Source organism: Brienomyrus brachyistius, chromosome 13 (assembly GCF_023856365.1).
Source record: "Brienomyrus brachyistius isolate T26 chromosome 13, BBRACH_0.4, whole genome shotgun sequence".
NCBI lineage: Eukaryota > Metazoa > Chordata > Actinopteri > Osteoglossiformes > Mormyridae > Brienomyrus > Brienomyrus brachyistius.
Genome location: NC_064545.1, coordinates 12,065,459 through 12,087,768, shown reverse-complemented (window position 1 = coordinate 12,087,768; position 22,310 = coordinate 12,065,459). Strand labels below are relative to the sequence as shown.

Here is a 22,310-nt window from a genome sequence, read left to right as displayed (position 1 = left end):
GAGGTTTCCTTTGGAAAAAACCTAAAGCTGACACCTCCGTTCTCCTCAAACACAGGCACAGACATGGTACAGGTTCCCTTCCCACCCCTCCGCAGGAGAAATGACGTCCCCGTCAAGCGAATCGAAAAGGTTACACACCAGGGACTCTGCAGGAAAGTTTTGCAGCCTGAGCTTCTCGTTTCATATTGGTTACATGCTTGGCACTGCCACGATGCCCTGTCGCTGCAGAGTCCCTGATACCTCCCCCCAACTTAAAGGCTCAGCCCTGCAGATGAGCAGCCACACGCCCCCCCCCCCCACCACCACCACCACCACCCTCAGATCTGCTCCTACAGATAACATTAAAGCAACTCGCTCAAAGTCACAACTCAATTTAGCTAGACCCTTCCCCCCCTCCCCCCACACACACACACACACACACACACACACACACCTCAACCGGTGTGACACAGAGGTGTCTTATTGTGAAGCTGAGAAAACACATTTCCCCAGTGTAAACAATCAGAGGCACCAGACAGACACGTGCGAGAATGTTCCCTCCTCCAGTTTCCCCACTTTCTGGGGGGGCATTGGGGGGGGGGGGGTTAGAATACATTCTACTAGTAAGCTTAAAATACACCATGTGTTGTATGTGTGATATGATCATATGAATCAGGATGCTTCACTATACAGTAATTCCTCAGTCACAGTAAAGAGTGCTTCCTCAAATAAAGCAATCAAGCAGTAATTTAGGTGGTCAAAAGTAGAGTGGCATGACTAATTATTCTTAAATTATGATCTCCAGTCATAAACCAATACGATCTTTTTGATTCAGCAGAAAACAAAGATTTAATAATGCATTATAGACGTAAGCTGGTATTTTGAAACCGTTGAATGAAGAATGAATGAATGAATGAATGAATGAATGAATGAATGAATGAGCCGGTGCGATCCCTTGTCATCCACTGCGGGAAACAGCTGATCTTCCAATGCAATCATCTCCATTATTTCAGTAGTTGTTTCTTTAGATCTGATACTGCTGACTATTGATAAAATTGAAATATCGGCCGGCAATATCAGCCAAGATTGACATATTGCACCTAAATTTATCTATTGATTGTTAATGAATATTGGCCCTTACTGGAGATGGACACTTCAGACAGAATTAATAGTCCCCATTCTGCCACCAGTTATTCAAATATTATTCAGTAAACCCCTCCCCCCACCCCACATGAAGAAATGTGCAAGGATCAAAATATTTCTTTCTTTACATACAAAATAAGAGTACCAGTTGTTGCAAAAGGATAATGAAAAATGAGATTACTTGTTGCAAAAAGATAATGTAAAACACTGAAAAGTAGTTTGAGTAAATTAAATTAAATTGAAACTGAAACTAAACTGAGATTGAAATTCACTTGAAATTGAGAGACAGCTAAATTGCAGTAGCCTTCAATAACATTTAATAGCCGGTGCCTTGGGCAGTTATGGTAAATACCGACTTCTACCAACACAATCCTAACAATACTTTGCTGGTTTACAAGCTACTTCAAGTAGTCTTGAAACTAGGGCTTAACGATATTGGAAAAAATTGGAAACATTTGAAATCTTTGCCAAATATTACAATATTCCTAAAACGAAAAAGGAGTTCAAAATTTACCCAAAACAAACTTGAGACAAATGGAATTTGCATTAATGTTATTAAGATTAAAATGCACTATAACAGAGTTGGCAACCCATCCTTGTCCTCTGTCTTGCGCCCATAGTCTCCGGGATAGGTTCCGGACCCCCCGTGACCCTGAATAGGATAAACGGTTACAAAAAATGGATGGATGGATGGATGGATGGATGGATGGATGCACTGCAGTGATCCCAGGTGGAAATTCTGAGAAATGATGTTACGTACCAATAGGGGGAGTCAGTAGTTTGCATTCTGAATAACCTGCCAAAAGGTCTCTACTGGTACCCTGACAATTCACACTTATTTAAAATTTTATGAATTTCGAGAACATTTTGACAACCATGGAAACCCAAATGTACATATAAAATTAGCAGCAGCATACTCAGATTCTCCTACACTTGTTGCTGTGAGTTGTGCCAACAGACAATGCCAACAAATCAGTTGCTTTTTCTCAACCAAAATATTTCCATGCAGCAAAGACCAATGTCTTCTGGCCATCAGTTCTTGTTTGCTTGTTCGCCTCACTGATTTTTGTTAAGATTCTCATGGACAAGTCACACTGTCAACAACCGAGGATGGAAAACATGATTAGCTTGGAGAGTGCATTGCAGAGCACACTTACAAACGATGGAGGTAAACTGTGACGCCCGCTCCGTCCGCTCCTCGTGTGTGCCACGCCCCCTAATTACCCACGTGTGATTTCCTGATCGTGCCCAGTCGTGTCTTGTTTCCTGCTGCCTTGTTTCTTGTATTTAAGTTCCTGTTGTGTACTAATCCAGTGGCTGTCATTGATGTTTCCCGATGTCTGTTCTCGCCCTGTGTCCCTGCCTTCGTACCTAGAATAAACCCCGTTTTCCCTTATCCCGCTTGCCTGCCTGCTCCTTCCGCACGATCGCCGCTCTGCTCGCGATCGCTGCCGCCGTTCCCGTGACAGAATGACAGACCAACTCAACAAGGCACAGCAGCAGACCGAGAGCCAACGTCTCGGTCTACTGCAAGAGGTACACTACTGGCTGAACCAGCCCGACGTCCAGGAGGACCCCGTCGCGCTGCAATTGGCCACCGACAGCTGCGATCTCCTGCTGGCGATGTCCCCATCGGAGGGCGGGCATCGTCTAGGAGAGGTGCGCTCCCACCTCAACCAGCTGGTTCAGCGCCTAACAGCGCGGAGGTTGGGGCTGGACGCACGGTGCGTCCCGGAGGTTGTTCCCCAGCCGTCCGTCCTGTCGGACGTGGAGCAGCCTCCCGCGGACACCGTGACAAAGAGGAAGAAGAAGAAGAAGAAGCACGCGATCGCCCCTGCAATCGTTTTGGGAGCGTGCGCGCTCATCCCCGCTTCTCTCCTAACCGGGGAATTGGAGGACTCCCCGGCTGACCTCGACGTCATCACCGCAGCTAAGCTGCCTACGCTGGCAGCTTCCCCAGTCCGGGGAGAGCACCCAGCCGCCGCTGAGCTGCTACCGCCCCTCGAGCGGTACTACTTCCGGCCGGAGCGGCTGGCCAACAAGGGGGCCCGCGCGGTGCGGGACGCTATCCCGCGTGTGCCCCGGGCACTTAAAGGGACCACGTCCGTCTTGCCCGCACGGGACCTACCGGTCCCGCCGCCTGCAGCCCCAGCTCAGCCCGAGCAGCCGCCTCCTGTGCCTGCAGCCCCTGCTCAGCCCGAGCAGCCGCCTCCTGTGCCTGCAGCCCCTGCTCAGCCCGAGCAGCCGCCTCCTGTGCCTGCAGCCCCTGCTCAGCCCGAGCAGCCGCCTCCTGTGCCTGCAGCCCCTGCTCAGCCCGAGCAGCCGCCTCCTGTGCCTGCAGCCCCTGCTCAGCCCGAGCAGCCGCCTCCTGTGCCTGCAGCCCCTGCTCAGCCCGAGCAGCCGCCTCCTGTGCCAGCAGTTCCTGCAGAGGTGCCCCCTCTGCAGCCGCCTGCTGCAGCTCCCGGGCAGGCGCCCCCTCTGCAGCCGCCTGCTGCAGCTCCCGGGCAGGCGCCCCCTCTGCAGCCGCCTGCTGCAGCTCCCGGGCAGGCGCCCCCTCTGCAGCCGCCTGCTGCAGCTCCCGGGCAGGCGCCCCCACTGCAGCCGCCTGCTGCAGCTCCCGGGCAGGCGCCCCCACTGCAGCCAGCTCCTATTCCTGACCGCGCTCCTGTTCCTGCAGAGGCGCCCCCACTGCAGCCGCCTGCTGCAGCTCCCGGGCAGGCGCCCCCACTGCAGCCGCCTGCTGCAGCTCCCGGGCAGGCGCCCCCACTGCAGCCGCCTGCTGCAGCTCCCGGGCAGGCGCCCCCACTGCAGCCGCCTGCTGCAGCTCCCGGGCAGGCGCCCCCACTGCAGCCGCCTGCTGCAGCTTCCGGGCAGGCGCCCCCACTGCAGCCGCCTGCTGCAGCTCCCGGGCAGGCGCCCCCACTGCAGCCGCCTGCTGCAGCTCCCGAGGCGCCCCCTGACCGCGCTGCAGCAGCTCCCGAGGCGCCCCCTCCGCCTGCTGACCCGGTCCCGCTCCTGTCCCTGGCCCCGCTCCTGTGACTCCTTCACCCTCACCCCGGCGACATCGACCCCGACCGGGGGTCAGTATGTCTGTGTCCCGCAGAGGGAGGGGACACAGACGTCGGACTGGGGTCCCTCCCGCCCTGCCCCCTGGCTCGCCCTCCCTCGCCTGCGCTCTGGCTCGGTTGGCGCCTGCGGGTCCTGGCCCTCCGGGTCGGCTGTCGCCTGCGGGTCCCCCTCCGGTGCCTCGTCGCCCTGCCTCGCTCCCCTCTCCGGGTCCTGGTTGGTCGCCTGGGGGTTCCCCGACGGCGGCTCCTCGGTTGCCTGCGGGGCCCCTACCTCCGGCCCTCCACCGGACGTCGCCGCCTGCTGCGGCTCCCCCCTCCTCCGGGCCTTCGCCGTGGGCCCCTCCTGCTCCCTCGTCCCCTTCCCCGGTGCTCCCTCCCTGGCCCCTCCGCAGGTCCCTCGCCCTGCCTCCTCGGCCCCTCCGAGGTCCCCTCCGGCTGCCTCCCGTCGCCCGCTGGGGCTCCCTCGGGCTCCCCTTCCTTCCTCCTTCTCTCCCTTCTTTCCTGTCCCTGTCCCGCCTGTCTTTGTTCCTCCTCCTGCCTTTGTCCCGCCGTCCTCTGTTCCTGGTCCCTTTGTTCCGCCCCGCTCTGTTCCTGGTTTCCCGTCGTTCCCTCCCGTCACTCCCGCTCCTTTTGTTCCGCCTGTTCCCTCTGTTTCTCCCTTCCTGGTCTGTCTGTCGGCTTTTCCCGTCTTGTGTAGTGTCCTGTCCTGGCTCCTGCCTCTTTGTCAGTTTTGCCTGTCTGTCTTGTTCCCTGTTCCCCGTTGATTTTTTTTTTTGCCCTTGTCTTTCAGGTTCTGGTTTCCCGGTCTCGTCCCGTCCTTCGCCTCCTCCCGGGCGCGCCCAGTGTAGCGCGCCTTTGGGGGGGGGTTCTGTGACGTCCGCTCCTCGTGTGTGCCACGCCCCCTAATTACCCACATGTGATTTCCTGATCGTGCCCAGTCGTGTCTTGTTTCCTGCTGCCTTGTTTCTTGTATTTAAGTTCCTGTTGTGTACTAATCCAGTGGCTGTCATTGATGTTTCCCGATGTCTGTTCTCGCCCTGTGTCCCTGCCTTCGTACCTAGAATAAACCCCGTTTTTCCCTTATCCCGCTTGCCTGCCTGCTCCTTCCGCACGATCGCCGCTCTGCTCGCGATCGCTGCCGCCGTTCCCGTGACATAAACGAATGAAGTGCAAATTTTAGGTATAATGCATAACTAATTATACTGCTGCTTAATTGGATTTACAGTAAAATAGCTGTATTTTACAGCTATTATAAGTGATTAATAATCACTTATTAATTGATTATTTGCTTTTAAATTTAATACACATTCTCTAATATTCAACAATATTGACTCTTCTCTAACCGATACTATTACGTTACCTGCTATATTGTGCATCTCTACATGTTTTTACAATGTGTAATGCAAAATGATAATAATAATAATAATCAGGTCAGGTTAAGGGAGCACGCACTGGTGCATGGCATTGCTGCACCCTCCACACGACAAAATACCTTGGGATCCTAGTTGGCAACCCCCCAGGGCAATACGCGATCCAGTCCCACCTTCTGGAAATGGCCGCCTATCTGCTGCAGCCTGGGATTACTGTACATGGGTGTCGCCTTAGCCTAGGTCAGTCGCTCGGGTCCTCAGCAATGAGGATCCTGCGAGCCAGATTACCCTCAGGGAAAAGTGCCATATGGCTATAGTTTGTACTTTGGCTGAAAGACCTGTTACAATCTTATGTACCTGGATCATGTCCCCCGTTAGTCTCCTTTGCTCGATGCTGAACAGATTCAGCTCAGCTAAGCTCTCCTCATAAGACATTCCTCTAAGATCAGGAATCATTCTCCTAGCCATGTGTTGCACCTTTTCCAAGGCAGCAATGTCCTTCAGGTACTGTCGGCTGTTTGTATGCTTTTGGTCACTACCCACAGCTCATGACCATAGGTGAGGATAGGAACGTAGATCGACTGGTAAATAAAGAGCTTTGCCTTTTGGCTCAGCTCCTTCTTCACCATGACAGACCGATGCAGCGCCCGCATCACTGCTTATGCCGCACCGATCCGCCTGTCGATCTCCCACTCCATCCTTCCCTCACTTGTGAACAAGACCGCGAGATATTTAAACTCCTCCACTTGGAGAAGAACTCCACCTCCGACTCGGAGAGAGTACTCCATCCTTTTCCGGGTGAGAACTATGATCTCGGATTTGGAGGTGCTGATTTATATCCCAACGGCTTCACACTCAGCTGCGAACTGCTCCAATGAGAGCTGAAGGTCACGGTCCGATGAGGCCAACAGAACCACATCATCTGCAAAAAGCAGAGACCTAATCCTGAGGTCACCAAACCGGACACCCTCAATGCTCTGGCTGCGCCTAGAAATTCTGTCCATAAAAGTTATGAGCAGAATCGATGAAAAAGGGCAGCCCTGGTGGAGTCCAACCCTCACTGGAAACAAGTCCGACTTACTGCCCACAATGCGGACCAAGCTCTGACACCGGATGTACAGGGAACAAACAGCCCTTTTAAGGAAGTCCAGCACCCCATACTTCCGGAGCACTCCCCACAAGGTCAAATGCTTTCTTCAAGTCCACAAAGCACATGTAGACTGGTTGGGCAAACACCCACACACCCTCCAGGACTCTGCCAAGAGTATAGAACTGATCCACTGTTCCACAGCCAGGGCGAAAACCAGACTGCTCCTCCTAAATTCGAGGTTTGACAATCCGGCAGACCCTCCTTTTCATGACCCCGAATAGACCTTACCAGGGAGGCTGAGGAGTGTGATTCCCCTATAGATGGAACACACCCTCCGGTACCCCTTCTTGAAGAGGGGGACTACTACCGCGGTCTTCCAATCCAGAGGCACCGCCCCCGATGTCCACGTGATGCTTGTCGATGGGATTGACGAGGTCTTCAAAGGATTCCTTCCACCGATCCACAACATCCCAAGCAGATGTCAGCAGTGCCCCATCCCCACCATAAAGTGTTGATGCTGTACCGCTTTCCCACCCTGAGCCGGCAGATGGTGGACCAGAATCTTCAGCATTCACTGAAGTCGTGTTCTGCTTGGCCCGCCGGTACTCATCAGCTGCCCCAAAAAGGCCCAATAGGACTCCTTCAGCTTGACTACATCCCTCACTGCCGGTGTCCACCTGCAGGCTCGGGGATTGCCGCCGTGACAGGCACCAGTCACCTTATGGCAACAGCTCCGGTCAGCCACCTCCACATAGGAGGTGCGGAACATTGCCCATTTGGACTCGATGTACTGTACCCTGCTTCCCCCGGGACATGGGTGAAGTTCTGCCGGAGGTAGGAGTTGAAGCTCCTTCTGACAGGGGTTTCCACCGGACGTTCCTAGCAGACCCTCACTATATGCTTGGTCCTGCCAGGCCTGACTAGCTTCCACCCCCACTAGTGCAGCCAACCCACCACCTGGTGGTGATCGGTTGACAGCTCCGCCCCTCTCCTCACCCGAGTGTCCAATACATGCGGCAGCAAGTCCAATGACATGACCACAAAGTCGATCATTAAACTACGGACTAGGGTGTCCACATATGTGCACATATGTACACCCTTATGCTTGAACATGGTGTTCATCGTGGACAATCCGTGACAAGCAAAGAAGTCCAACAACAAACCACAACCCAGTGTCATGCCCACGTGAGCATTGAAGTCCCCCAGTAGAAGAGAGTCCCCAGGAGGAGCGCTCTCCAACACCCCTTCCAAGGACTCCATAAACGGTGGGTATTCTGAACTTCCATATGGCGCATATGTGCAAACAACAGTCAGGACCCACTCCCCCACCCAAAGGCGAAGGGAGGCTCCCCAATCGTCCACTGCAGTAAACTCCAGTGTAAAGGTGCCCAGCCAGGGGGCAATAAGTATGCCTACTCCTGCTCAGCACCACTCCCCATGAACAACTTCAGAGTGGAAGAGGGTCCAGCCCCCCTCCCAGAGAACAAGTAATCCGCATCCAGGCGAGACAAAACGTGTATCCATGTTATTTCTCATCATAAGAGGTCTGATCAGTCGCACTTCGTCTGGTTCCTCACCCAGGACCTGTCTTATTTTCCTGTTTGCAGGACCCTACCAGGGGCATAAAGCCCCATGCAACTTAGCTCCTGGGGTCATTGGAACACGCAAACCCCTTCACCACGATAAGATATTGATTGGCTCCAGGAGAGGAGCATGCATATGTATGCACAAAAATAATCTGATTTATCCAGCCATACAGCAAAACAGGGAAAACCAACACTCTAATAACAATAATAATAACAACAGTAATATATTGCTGAAGAAACATGTTAATTTTTAGAAAAAAAATGTATTAATATTTTACTCCAAATCATGAAACTCTAGTCAATAGTTTTAAATTTCAAACAGGTTAGCAAATAGATGCAGGTTATTCGGATGCAGGTTTTGTCAATAACCCTTTACGAAATAAGTCACAGTGACCTAGTGCCTCTCATTGATATCCGTGGTGGGTGGGACATTGACCACAACATTTACCCAATCGCAATGAGGGAAAATATGCCCAATCAATTCAAATGAATGTGGACGTGCCGCGGCAGGTGGGAGGAGTTTCCAGAGTGAGGAGACACACCCACATATGCACAGAGCTCATGCTGGGATCAAAACCTCAGCCCTGTAGATGTCCGCAGTCATGTTTCAAGCCACAGAAAGTTCAAGGAAAGGTCTAGCAAACAGTGGGTGCTCTGCCTCTTTAGGTGAGGGTGTGGCCACAAGCATGAGATATTACCAGATGCCAGTAAGGTCACCAGCTTAATTAGCGGAGCTAATTCCATCCTCAGGTGACTTCCAGCTGCACTCCATCTCACTCCTGCCTACGTCCTGCACCTCCACACACAGCAGCCGGCCCATCAATGCAGCGCTTTTATTGACAGCGCTCCCGGAGGAGGGGAAAAAAATGAGTTTTTGTCAATAGAGAGCAACCGGCAGCAACTGGCTCGTATCGACGCTCGCACGCTTCTTCAGCCCTGGACAAACAGCGTAATACAGTTAGCCAATCTGATCAATGACGTTTGCCCGGGCCTCCCCAGACACTTGGCTCACGATAATGAAACGATCTCGGGTTGGAGCTGGCGTGGCCCAGCCACAGTGAGCGAGGAAATAAGGGTCTGCAGTCAGGCAGAGGGAGAACAGGAGAGGACATCGATTGCCTGTTACCCAGGGCGGCCTGTCGATAGGGCAGGGGAGCTTTACGACAAAGAGAAGGCCGGTGCAACTGCATACTGAATACCTACGTCAAAGGCGCTTTCACATGGACAGTGAAGAATGCTTTGGGTAGCCAGGGTTGCTATGTGCCAGGGACGTGCTGGAGGGCGGTGTACTTACGAGCCACTGATGACGCCGTCGGGGTTGAGCATTGGGATAACCTTGAAGATGTAGGCCTCGCGCAGAGCCTGAGCTGCTGGGTCTTCACTGCACAGGAACTCCAAGGAGCCCTTCATCACCCAGCTGGCATTGCTCTCCCCCGGGTGCACCCGTGCTGTCAGCACCACATAGGGCCGGTTACCTGGGGGGGGTACACAAGACATCCTTACTGATTAAACGTGTCATTTTCTGCTGTATGCATGAAATAATCTTTACATATTTTGATAAAGATTCACTTTCATTTAAGGAACAGAAATCCCCAGCAAAGGTAAAATGTATCATGGGAGCTACATAGGTGACGTGTGATATGATGGACCACCTCAGACCAGCAGGGGGCGATCTACACCATGCAGGTCAAGAGTAACTGTTGTTTTGTCATGGTTGGCTAATAGGACATGACTGGTAGCTGCTAATTGGCTGAAGAATAAGTTTAATGCCCACATTGAGAAAAAAGTTAGAGAAAGAAGAGGACACATAAGCAAGTTTGTTTTCTCTGCTGTCCAAATGAGACAGCCAGATGGATGATTGGCTCGGAGGGCTACTGCTTCTCCCTCACCCCAGCTGTGCCCAGCTGTGCCTGGTGACCACAGCTATATACACCTGTATTCCCTGAATCTCCACCGTGAAACCATCATGGAATTGGACAGACTGCTACAATCCTGATCCTGACACAGGTCTAACCGATCTCACAGAAAGGTAGTGATGTTACATTTGCAAACGATCCGATTGTGTTACTGTACACAGCTCTTAGGTACAAACAAAGGGAGTCGTACTTGAAAGCCGTTCTCTTTGTTATTATACCCATATTTCACTACCTTCTCCAAATACACTTCATGCCCCTTTACATGAACCAGCCAGTCTCAAGAAGCAGACTATTGTTGTTGTGTTAGTGAGCAGATTTTGTGCCAATAATTTTTTTTTTAATTAAACGTTGCATGAATTGCTTTCAAGTCAAGGGAACTATACTTACATAACATTTTTCATACAAAGGGTACATCAAGCACTAATTTAGTGCTGATAAACCTAGTCCACAAATTGGAAATAAAGTTAGGATGTCTAAGTCTGAATCTGATCTGAATCTTACCCTATTATATTCTAGTAATTATTTCACATATAAGCCTAATAACATTTCCCACCTAAGAAAAAAAGAAAAAAGAACAATGAAAGGAGGAAGAGAATGGAGGTATAAGATCTGGTTCCCTTCGAAGAGCCGTTTTCCTATCACAACAGAGAGGATGCCAGAAGTCGGGGGGCATGAACAAATGGATACACAAGAAGAGAAACAGAGATGTATGCACAAAAAAATTCGGATGTATCCAATCTGGCATGCAATTTACGCAACTACGCTTTGATAAATCAAAATTATCTTGTAAATGTGCATACATGCACAAGCCTGCAAGTCTGCCCTCCCACGCACAAATAACTATAAATTGTTCATGCAAATGAACTGCATGGTCATAGAATATGCAAATAAACCTATTCTGGTTGTAGAGTTACATGATAGCGACGGTAAATAAAAAAACAAAGCAGAGGAATTTTGAACAGTGCAAGGTGAATGCATGGCAAAAAGTTATATTAATAATAACATTTATCACAAGCAGCTGCTTGTTTTTCTCACACTTATATATTGTACCGCTATTTGTGGCACTTTTGGATTACATGTCCAATTGCATTTCACTGTCTGTGTACTTGTACTTGTGTACTGTGCAGTGATGATAAAGTTAAATGGCAACACATCAGCACTGCAGTAAATTCTCCTGCAAAAAAAGCCCCAGATCTGTGGTCAAATCTGAAGACACGATTCGCTGCACACGGGGGGGCCAGTGTGACTGTAAGTGTCGAATGCAAACCCACATCTTCACCCGCAACCTTTGACATGTGCATAGCATCTATAATGAGGGATGCCCTCTTCTGTGGTGCTGTGCCAGAGCAGGCAGGAGATACCGGTGTGGTACGTGAGACTCATAATGAACAAATTATAAGTTCACCCAGACCATTCACCTACTATATTTGTGAAGGTCATGTCAGCTTCACAGATTACTTGTGCATTAATAAAATGAAATGGTTTTCGATTGACAAAAGTAGTTTAATTAGCAGTCGTTTCATTGCCTGCATCGACTGTGGTATGCTATACTTTTGTGCATTTGATAAACTTTAATTTGATTTTAGGTGCCTGAATCCCAATGTCAGTGGAGCCGACTGCTCGGATTACATCAGGAACACTGGACAACACCGCAAATGTAGTTTTTACATTTACCTATTCACCCACAGCGCAGGGAGAACAGACCAAGGGCAAAGTGCTACGGAGAGGCACGGCAAAGAAAGGAAAACAGGGACAATCCATGGAGCGGCTCACCACAAAAATGGGGTTTATTAACCAAGACAGAACACAAAGGGGAAAACCACAAAATAAAGGGACAAGGGGTTAAGAACAAAAATAGGAAAAATGAGAATTAACAAAAAGAACCACAAAGCAACTCACTAGGGAACAGAGCAAAACTGAGAGCCAAACAGAGAAATAATCACAGAGAAATAATCACAGATAAAAACACATAAAAACAATTACATCCAAAACATAATGACTAAAGAACAGGATGAGGGCAAGCACTTAAATACCTACAGATATCAAGGCTAACAAGGGACAGGTGTAGACCATAACCAAATTAACCAATGAGGACAGGCACGGGAGAACAAGAAACAGGTGCAATAAATTACACATTAACTTACAAATGAACACATACAAGAAACTATTAAATTCTTCCCATACTCATAAACAAGACCCTGAGATGCTTAGTCAATAACTCGTCCCAAATATAGACAGAACAATCCACCTTTTTCCAGTTGAGAACCATAACCCCAGAACTGGAGGTAGCGATCCTCATCTCAGCTGCTTCACACTCAACTACATATGATGTCAGCACATGCTACAGGTCACAGCCCGATGAAGCCAACAGGATCACATCATCTGCCAAAAACATCAATGTGATCCTGAGGTCAAACTCCCACAACCACTCTAGTATCCTTGAGAAGGTGAAGAGCCGGTCTAATGTTCTGAAACCAAAATGTAATCTGCATTACTTCTCCTGGATCTGAGGGTCGACCAATGGATGGACCTTCCTCTTCAATACCCCAGCATAGACCTTCCCAGGGAGGCTGAAAAGTATGATCCCCCTGAAGTTGGAACTCATCCTCTGGTCCCTTTTCTTTCATTTTGGGAAAACCACCCCAGTCTACCAATTCAGAGGCCCTATCCCCAACCTCCACGCAATGTTGAATAGGTGTGGCAGCCAAGACAGCCTAAGAACATCAAGAGCTTTCAGAAACTTAGGACAAATCTCATCAACCCCTACAGTCCTAAAATGAAGAATGTTTTGACTACTTCAGAGACCACAGCTCCAGTGATGGGTGAGTTCTCTAACTCTACTTCCTCCAAAGAAGGCATGCCAGTGGGATTCAGGAGGTCCTTGAAGTATTCCATTCACTGTCTGACAACATCCCCAGTTGAAGTCAACAGTGGTCCAACCCTGCTGTAACCAGCATGAGCAAAGCCCTGCTTCCTCCTCCTGAGTTGCCTGATGGTTTGCTGGAATCTTTTCAAGGGTGATCAAATGTCATGTTCCCCGGCCAGGCCAAACTCCTCCCACATCCAAGTTTTTGCTTCGGCAACTTCCAAAGCTGCATTCCACTTGACCTGCTGGTACCCATCAGGTACTCTAGGAGTCACACAAGCTAACTAAGAAATCCTTCTTCAGCAGAAAAGCTCACTTTAGAGATTGTGTCCACCACCGAGTTCAGGGACTGCCACCATGAGAGGCATCAACAACCATATGGCCACAGCAACACACAGCTGCCTCGGCAATGGAAGCTCAATGTCACCAGCTCCTCTCAGGATGCAAGAGATGATCTCCAAAACAGGTGCCTCTGCAAGATACTGCCAGCACACCCTCACCATATGTTTTGATCTAACAATTCTATCTGGCATTTTCCCCAACATCTGATCCAACTCACTACCAGAGTGAGTGTCCACAGCATGATGTTGCAGATCTGACAATGCATTTACAAAAGTCAGCATCGAGCTGCAGCTTAGGGTGGTCTGGAATCCCGTGGCGTGAAATCAATAAAATTCCATGGCAATAATAATAACAATTCACCCCAGTTTACATTTTTAGATTTGTTAGATTTCACATGAAGGCAAGGGATGATTATATGAATTGCTGGCACGTGCAAAATCATTTTGCTGGTTTACCTGCAGCTCTCTACTTTACGATGGGTGTCGCCTTTTCCTAATTTGTCCAAAATGTTACATACACCACCTCCTGAGTTTTAAATATACACATGTATTCCCATTAACTTTTATTTGATGGATCTGGGATTTTTCATAAAAAGTTGCATACGCACATTTGGAGAAACCTTTGTGCGTACACAACTTTGACAAATGATGCCCCAGGTGATTCATTACATTCAGTCATTCCAAAGCCCAACACTGCATCTGAGCAAGATGACCCGGAATCGCACTGACATTTGTGTTGGATTACTAGGTAATGCTCTGCTTTTCTGTAGACCTATCAGTGACTCCGCTTCCCTTCCATCTGTCTTCAACCACTAATCCGGGGTCATGGGGGACTAGAAATTTATCCCAGGAAGACTGGTCATAAAAATCTTAAAGCCTTTAATAATTCCTAAACAATGGCAAATATGTTTACATTCAGCTTTTCTCTTTTTTTTTTTTTTTTTTGAAGGAACTTATATTTTTAGCCCCATTTATAACATCCTGGAGAAAGTCACGTTAAAGACAATTGTTGAAGGTTACTGCTGCAAGGCATTTCCTGGGACCAGCAACCTTCGGGTTACAACATTCACCCACTGCGCCACCTGCTGGCTAACTTTTACAAACTATCCAGTGCTGTGAAAGATCCTGACACAGCTTTGCACAGTCATTTAAGGTCTGAATATGCATGTACTATGATCATCTGTCCCCTGACTGCTCACACCGCCAAGCGTCTGATATCCCAGGAGGCTGGTTTGCTCTTTTCCAAAGTGCGTTCATTAAAAGCACTCCTCTAATTGAGATGCCAGCACACTCCCCGAACGAAGCCCCTCACAGCCAATAGCGATCAGCGTAATCCAACACCCCCTACCCGCAGTGTGCCCCCACCCCCACTGCCAGAGATCTAACTAAGCTCTAAATATTAACCAGGATATAAGCCTAATTGATTAATGTTTCAGAATAACAATGATCATCGGGGTCTCATCCTTACTTACAGAGTTAATCTTTTGAGCTCAAGACAACATATGAAAAAACTCAGGCGTGAGCATTCTATGCCTTGTAATATTTCTATGATGAACTAGCAGCGGCACAGAATGTCACATGTTTCACTTATTATCGTCACCAGATGGCTGTCGCTGGTTTGTTCAGAACATCTCTGTGAGTCTCCGCCCCGAGGAATCCCAACTGTCTTAACAATCTCTTAATGAATCACGCCAACCGGAGGCCCACTATCTGTGCCATCGCATCCTTTCAGCCCGCAGGGGGTGACAAGGCACCCGGATCCAAAGCAGCCATTCTCCCCCGACACCCAAAATGCCCGTCGCCTCAGCAACAGCTGCTCGCCAGTAAATCAACAGACCCAACTCCATCTGTAGTCTTTGAGTCACATTTCAGGAAATTTGGTTTTGAGTTAAAAAGCAAACAGCCTATGTATCTCTCCTTTGAGGCACTTATGTAAAATATTATAAATAGAGATCACCTAATATTATTCGAAATTCACTAATTCAGTGAAATATGCATACATATCATTAAATACACTTTCCATGCCACACTGCTTTTCTTCCATGAGTATTCAAGTCCAAAGATGTGAATATCAAATGGAATAGTCAGATTTAAACGCTGGTGAAATATACTGAAATACACTATTTGCAGATAATGCCTTTTCCCCCCACTCAGACCAATTTTAGACAAAATGCCTTGAAGAGGCACCTGGAAAGTGAAGTATTTCACAGGTTTTTTTTTAACCAGTGAAATTGGCTTGTGATGAAGAGATAGAAAAAAAGACTGATGAAACTGTCTACAGAAAGATTAAAAACACTTCTCCAGTTGTTTGCCACCGCTGATACTGCATTATTGCCTGTGTATATGTTCCCTGTACCCCTCCCCCCCCCCCCCCCCCCCCCATCCCACCCCACACTCTCGGAGATTTCTAGGAAATCAAACCACATCCCCTGTCCCAAGAGACTGTCTCCACAAACAAGATCCAGAGCGTTTCCAACAGCAGACTGTTTCACAGGCCCCCGCTATACCGTGATTAGGTGAGCACAGAGTCCCCTCCCAGGAATTTATTACCAACAGAATTTTTGATCAAAGTCCAGACACCTGCTGTAGGTAAAGCTGTAGAGCAGTGTTTCTCAACCCAGTCCTCAGGGACCTCCAGACAGTCCACGTTTTTGCTTCTTTCCAGCTCCCAGCCAATGAAGAAGAGCCAATAAAGGGTACAGGTAATTTGGGACCTGGAAAGGAGCAAAAATGTGGACTTGGGGTCCCCAAGGACTGGGTTGAGAAGCACTGCTGTAGAAGGTCTACACTGACACTATAACTCAGAATCCAAAACAGATAGAATATCATACACTGCAGCTTCATGTCAGTTTACATTATAGCATGGAACCTGCTATAGGTGAATTTATAAAATATACTGCAAAACAAACACACATTTACCTGGTAGCTGTATATATACTGCAACTATTGCTCAGGTACCAATACATTCAAGAACTTTCCATGCACTCTCTATGGGAAAGGCAACAGAATATTGTACTCTCTTGCTTGAGGCAATTTACATAACGTCATGCCACCTGCTAAGGTGAAATTTTAAAACATACCGCATGTTTCCGGGTGCTGCGTATCGGTAGAGTGAGACTGCGAGTAAGTTTGAGGTTTCTCTTTTATTTTGAAACTTTTATTCCGGCGTCTTCAGCTCTCGTGGCTTCAGTACAGACTCCCAGCATCATTGGTAAACTTGGCAACCAAGTCACATGGGTCTTTGAAGTGACGGCCCCGCCGTCAACGTCAGTCAGCCGAATACGAATGACACCGTGAATGACACTAATAAGCCATGCGAGTTAACTTCAAAGGTGGCCGTGAGCAGTCAGCGGCACTCTCTGCCACTCCAGCACACCGTACACGCAAACAACGGATAATCACAAACATGTCCATTTCTAATTAGGAATTTTCCCCACATAGCTTACAAAAAACACAACACTTCCGATTTATTAAACCCGAACGTTCTGCGGCAATTACGTGGGCTCATTTCCTGGTTTCTTAATTATCATTCTTAATCCCGTTCGGCGTGACAGTTTAGCCAGGAGCGAGCGGAGTGGAAATTTGCAAAGACACGTGCAACAAGTACAAGTGCTCTCCTTCACACTGTAAGTGCACAACGTAGCTTCCTGCCTGTGTTGCAGCCCTTAATCTTGGAGTGTGTTTCTCAAATTTACTGCGAGTCGCATACACATGTGAATTCCTTTATTATGTCCACGATCTTTGCTTTATTTTGTGTGTGTGTATGTGTGTGTTATTCACTCAATGCTGCTCTGTTAAACACAAAAATTAAATGCACTGGAATCTGATATATTTCAGAGGTTCAGAACAAGGGGGTCTGTCTAATCATTACACAATAAGAATTGAACTTGAACTTTCATTTAAGTTTATTTATTACTTAAATGTAAGGAACGGGCAAAAGAAAGTAGGAGCTCTAAAGGAAAGTGGCCTTTGTGATATTAATTTGAAAAGTGGGTCATAGTTTTCCCCAGACGTGACACGGTCTGGTACAGGGAGATGCAAATTCAGAAGCCATTATCCCAGCTTAATGAGTCTCAGATCAGAAATGGCTGAGGATGTTGTCTCGGGTGAACTGGGCAGTACTAATGAAAGAGGCAGTATAGTGAAGCAGGAAAACAGCCGTGCAAAATAAGGATCTCATACTGTATCAATTTCCACCCTGGATGGGATGATAGAGACAGTGAAGCACGTCACACGGAAGCTTGGAGAGGGTGGGAAGTAGTCTTTGGGAGTTAGCGAAGGAGACATTAAACACCTGGGCTGCCCTGGGCTGAGGGACAGGGGAAGTCAAACACACACATTTGACTTTATTCAGAGTGTAATAATATTGCTGCCCTGGATAGACCAGTATCAGTCAGGCCAGAAAGAGTACCCCAACCTTAACTACATCTCTGTGTACTTAAACATCTGCGTGCTCATGTTAATTAATTGCAACAACTGGCCAGGAGGGGTCAGGTTTGAACAAACAGGATCCCCTGTGCTAAACGTATTAAACGAAGTGTCAAACTCATTAAACTCTGAAATAACCTGCATGGAAATGTGACCTTAGTACATTATCAGGTCAGGAAGAAGGAGCGAGTTGGCTTATTGCGTCTGTATGAGGAGGTTTGATAAATAAGCCCTGTGTCTGTGAGGGCATGGGAGAATGTAGCAGTTTGGAGCGGACTGTTTCACTGTTAAGCTCCTGCTTGGCAGCAGGCGGCAGACAGCTTCTCCCGAGCGATTAAAGTTTGCGTTGCTAAACAGGCTGCTTTTTTCAGCATGTACTAAAGGAGAGACCAGGCAATCCGCGAGCAAGCGGGACCGTGCTAAGTCACTACGCATCATGACTAGACAGCGAGATGTTAGTGAATCTGGCAGTGAACCGATAATTCACAATCACTGCAATCGCCAAACAGTCACTGGCCAATCACTGCAAGAACAGTCAGCTCCATTTTAAACATACCAACTGGATTAGCTGAGCGCATGATTAATTACAGACTAATGAAATATTTTCAAAGCGCAATTTGGGGCCTTTTCAAGCAGAAGTCAAATGCTACTCCACATAAAGGATTAGGTGACATTAAATCAGATTACAGCCTATTACATTTTCCAGAGTAAATAAGGAATTTATGCGGCCTAAACCAAAAATGTAGTCTGGTTACCCACTCAAATGTCCAAGCAATTCCCAAATAAATATATTCCGAAAGGTTATTTATACATGCTGTCAAATGAGGTTAAAGACAGAAAGCAATTGGCCATCTAATACTCACAGCTGCTAATTAGGATATCATTATTCAGTACATCACCATGTGACAATACATATAGAGTGTCTGTGATCACATAACAATAATAATAAAAAAATAATAATAATTATAATAATGTGATGTGATCACAGAGACAGAGGACCTATTTCACAAAGCAGGGTTTCTTGCTTAACTTTCTGTGTTCACAGCTGACAGGTATCAGCGGGTGATGTCGATGTCTCTTATGGGGAAGGACCAAATGCCGTGGGAGTCTGATGGATTCCTGACTCCCGACAGGAAGGGGAGGCAGGAGAAAAGACGGGTAAATCAAGAAACCAAATCAGGCTCTCAGTCACATTACAGAACTTCCAGCTCCACTGCCACCTCCAGCAGTCACAAAACCTCAAGTGGCCTTGTTGCGGCTGCCCCCTGCCTCCAGTGCTTAGCAATTTGCACATTATTCCCGCTGCTTGTTTCTCTGAAATACTTCTGGTTCCATACCTCACAACCATGCCTCTCCTGGGACTTGAACCAGCAACCTCCTCACTAGGAGAGTTACTGTGCATAAACAGTACCTTCATGTACAAGGATGATCCTAAAGTTAATATCACCTAGTATAGTTTTCATAAATATGTGCTTCTCCTGCGCTTTCTGGTAACCTGGTCCTGAATATTCCTCATAAACTGCAGATGGTTTCACTCGCACTAGAAAGTCCATTGATTTTGCCAAAGTCCAACAGACAGGTGCTGAACTCTGTGGAAATTAAACAGGTTTGACTGCTGAGAAAAAACCCTCTCAGAAAAGAAAAAAAAATATATGCAACTGCCCGGATGTCTTAAATGATGCTCCAGTAATCTGAACTGAAACAGGCATTTAATTATGATTTCAGGAATTGGACAGCATAAAAAAAAATGTCAAATGGGCTCAACCGGAAAATTTAGAACAAAAACTGTAAAATGAAGCACATGTCTGATTAGATTACATATTCTCAGAGCAATCTAAGAGCACAATATCAGGTCATTTAAATAGTAAGGGTGAATAATTGTATCTAGCTACTGTACAGTTGAATAAATGATTCCTGTGTGCACAAATAGACAGTCGATCTCCATTGTCTTGGAGGATGCTCTTGGGGATGGTTTAGATGAGGAGAACAGTCTAACCTGTAATAGCAGATCTCACTTCCCGCACGCACCCGGCAGTGTGGTACTGTAGTTAACACGCTACGGTTATACATCCACTGAATTGATAAATGTCCCAACCTATAGAGACACAGTGGACAGTGGCCACGCCCCTTTGCAGGAGTCATGCAAAGGTCAGGCATGTTTATAGCCCGCCCCCCAGTCTCATGTCAAGTGGCTGCTCTGTAATCCCTCGTGAAAATGAAGATCTGGGGCAAAGGTCCGTGATTTGATATAATAATGGGCTTGCCTCATTCTTGTGGTAAGCCATATGTTCAGGCAACCCATATATTAATCAGCCTGTTGCCAAGGAGACAGTGGGACGGCCTCCCCACACAACATAATCACAGCATGCCACCTTCAGCTGGAACAGTGGGGGCAGCTTGTTCTTCCCACCTCCCCCAGACCTGAAGCATCCATCACCCACCGGATGGGGATCCACAGCTACTCCTCCCAAGATGATTACCATTAATAGCACCATCTACTGAAGACTTGGAGGCTCCAAGGAATTAAAAATATCAGTCTGGTAGGGTCCCTCACAGCTAACAGTCCCAGCAGGCCCAGAAGGTCTCCATCTGGACATGGAAGATGGGTCTAACAGAGGCCATGTAAAGAGGGCAGCCGGTGCTGACTGACTCACGGAGCTGGTGCAGATGAGTCCAGCTGTGCGAGGCAGGGTAGGCGGTGATGGTCACCAGGGGACAGGAATTCCCCCCCAGGGAGCTGCATAGGCTCTGCTCCCAGAAGAACACTTTCCTGTGGTCCACTGATTGCCGCAGGATCTGCAAGTGGGCCTGAAATGCAGCGTGCAGCCTTGCTGATGGTTCTGGACCTCAGTGCAATGTCTGCCATGCTTCACTGTGATGAGATGCATGTATTTTTTAATGGAATAACATAGGTAACACAATTTAAGAGCCGGTAGCACAGGTCATCTGGAAACTCAAAGCAGCAAATTCTTACTCCCAAAACTCTGTCACCTGTGTGTGTATGTGTGTGGGTGGGTGGGGGTGACGTGAGACTTTGTAGACACCTGTAGCATAGAGTAGGTATAGGGGTAGTGATAGGCCAGGTAGCAGACATCCTCTTCATGCTGGAAGGTGATGCTGAAGGTCAACGTGTAGTAGGCCGAGCCCTTCCGACCTCTTCGTCGGAGGAAATGGTTCCTGTGTGCACAAATCGACAATCGGTCTCCATTCTCTTGGAGGATGCTCTGGGGGATGCTTTGGATTAGGAGAGCAGTCCAACCTGTAGTAGCAGATCTCACTTCCCGCACGCACCCAGCCTGGACGGCCCTCCAGAGCTTCTTGCACAGAGTACAGGACAGGCTGCATCCCTGGACCAAAGGGGAGCCATGTAAAAATGTGCTCCCTTCATATTCCTGGTGCGTTTAGAGACAAATTGGCAACACCTGGTTGTCATAAAGTTCATTATAACTATTAGTTTTTGACCTTCTTTGATGTAAGCAGGTGTGGTGTGGTATATTGTGTATGTTTGCAATATTTACGCAGTAAGTAGTATTCAGGCTAACCGCAATGCTGCACAATGGAAGGAAGTGAAAGTGCAGGTGTTTCTACCCAGCAGGGGGAAACTCTAAAGATGTTACGACAGACAGAAAACTCAGCAGTGGCCCTCAGCACCAAGACCCTCAGTGTCGCCCTCTTACCGTAGTTGAACTGGCTATTGGCCTTTTCACAGTTGATGATGTTGAATCGGTAGCTGACGTGAGACTGCATTCCGCTGACCTCAAAGTAGAACCACTGGTGGTGCTCGGAGGAGTTTGCGTCCGCGTTCAGGATCAGGTCATACTCATGCCTCAGAGAAGAAACGAAGCGAATACTAATTCCATACCCATCTCTGCTGCTGAAGGCATTTTCGGAAGGTACACCTCACACTAATATTGTTTCATGAAATTTTAACTAATGTCCCATCGTTTTAGAAGGTCCTTTGTAAGCTTATTCTGATGTCTGTTTGGTACCTTCGCTTTCAGGGTATTTTGGGAACGTGGCTGAGGTCTTATATGAATTTTTGTTGGTTTATTATTATAATCAACCTTCAAGATCTCAGAAAAGCTGAGTTTGAAAGCAGGAGCCCAGCCAGTTGTATTTCTTGATCAGAGAGGTGTCTGGATATATCTTTATGAACTCTCCTAGCATCAACACACGACAGACGGTGACACATAGTACAAATGTAATAAATTATTCTAGGCCATAGTCTGATGATCCATGTCTTATGCGAAACCACCCACAGATTCACCTCCCAGCACGAAGGCCTGAAATGTCCAGAATGATGCCAAGTCTGGAATCTTTTGCGTGAGATCAGGACTATCTGAGGAGACGTGACTGTACCTGCGCACTTGGACGACCTTACGGAGGTTCCCACTTTCAAACCTGGAGTCGAACTGCAGGCAGTCACTGTCATTGGGGGAACTGGAGCTGAACAGGGAGGAGGGAAAGTGGATGTTGATGACTGGGAAGTCAGACACCCCCACTGACCAACTACTTCCTGCCTG

The 22,310-nt window shown here is 48.0% G+C and overlaps 1 protein-coding gene across 1 annotated transcript in view; it reads right to left on the bottom strand.

Annotated features, from left to right (window-relative positions):
- The window catches only part of LOC125706798 (cytosolic carboxypeptidase 4), a 157,703-nt gene that overhangs the window by 89,343 nt on the left and 46,050 nt on the right, over positions 1-22,310 (bottom strand). Inside the window, exons 15-20 of the mRNA XM_048973633.1 lie at positions 22,147-22,233; positions 21,465-21,613; positions 21,047-21,134; positions 20,832-20,964; positions 20,442-20,595; positions 9,531-9,711 (exon numbers count right to left, since the gene is read on the bottom strand). Coding sequence (XP_048829590.1) covers positions 9,531-9,711; positions 20,442-20,595; positions 20,832-20,964; positions 21,047-21,134; positions 21,465-21,613; positions 22,147-22,233 — 792 coding nt within the window. The remainder of the gene's footprint in view (positions 1-9,530; positions 9,712-20,441; positions 20,596-20,831; positions 20,965-21,046; positions 21,135-21,464; positions 21,614-22,146; positions 22,234-22,310) is intronic.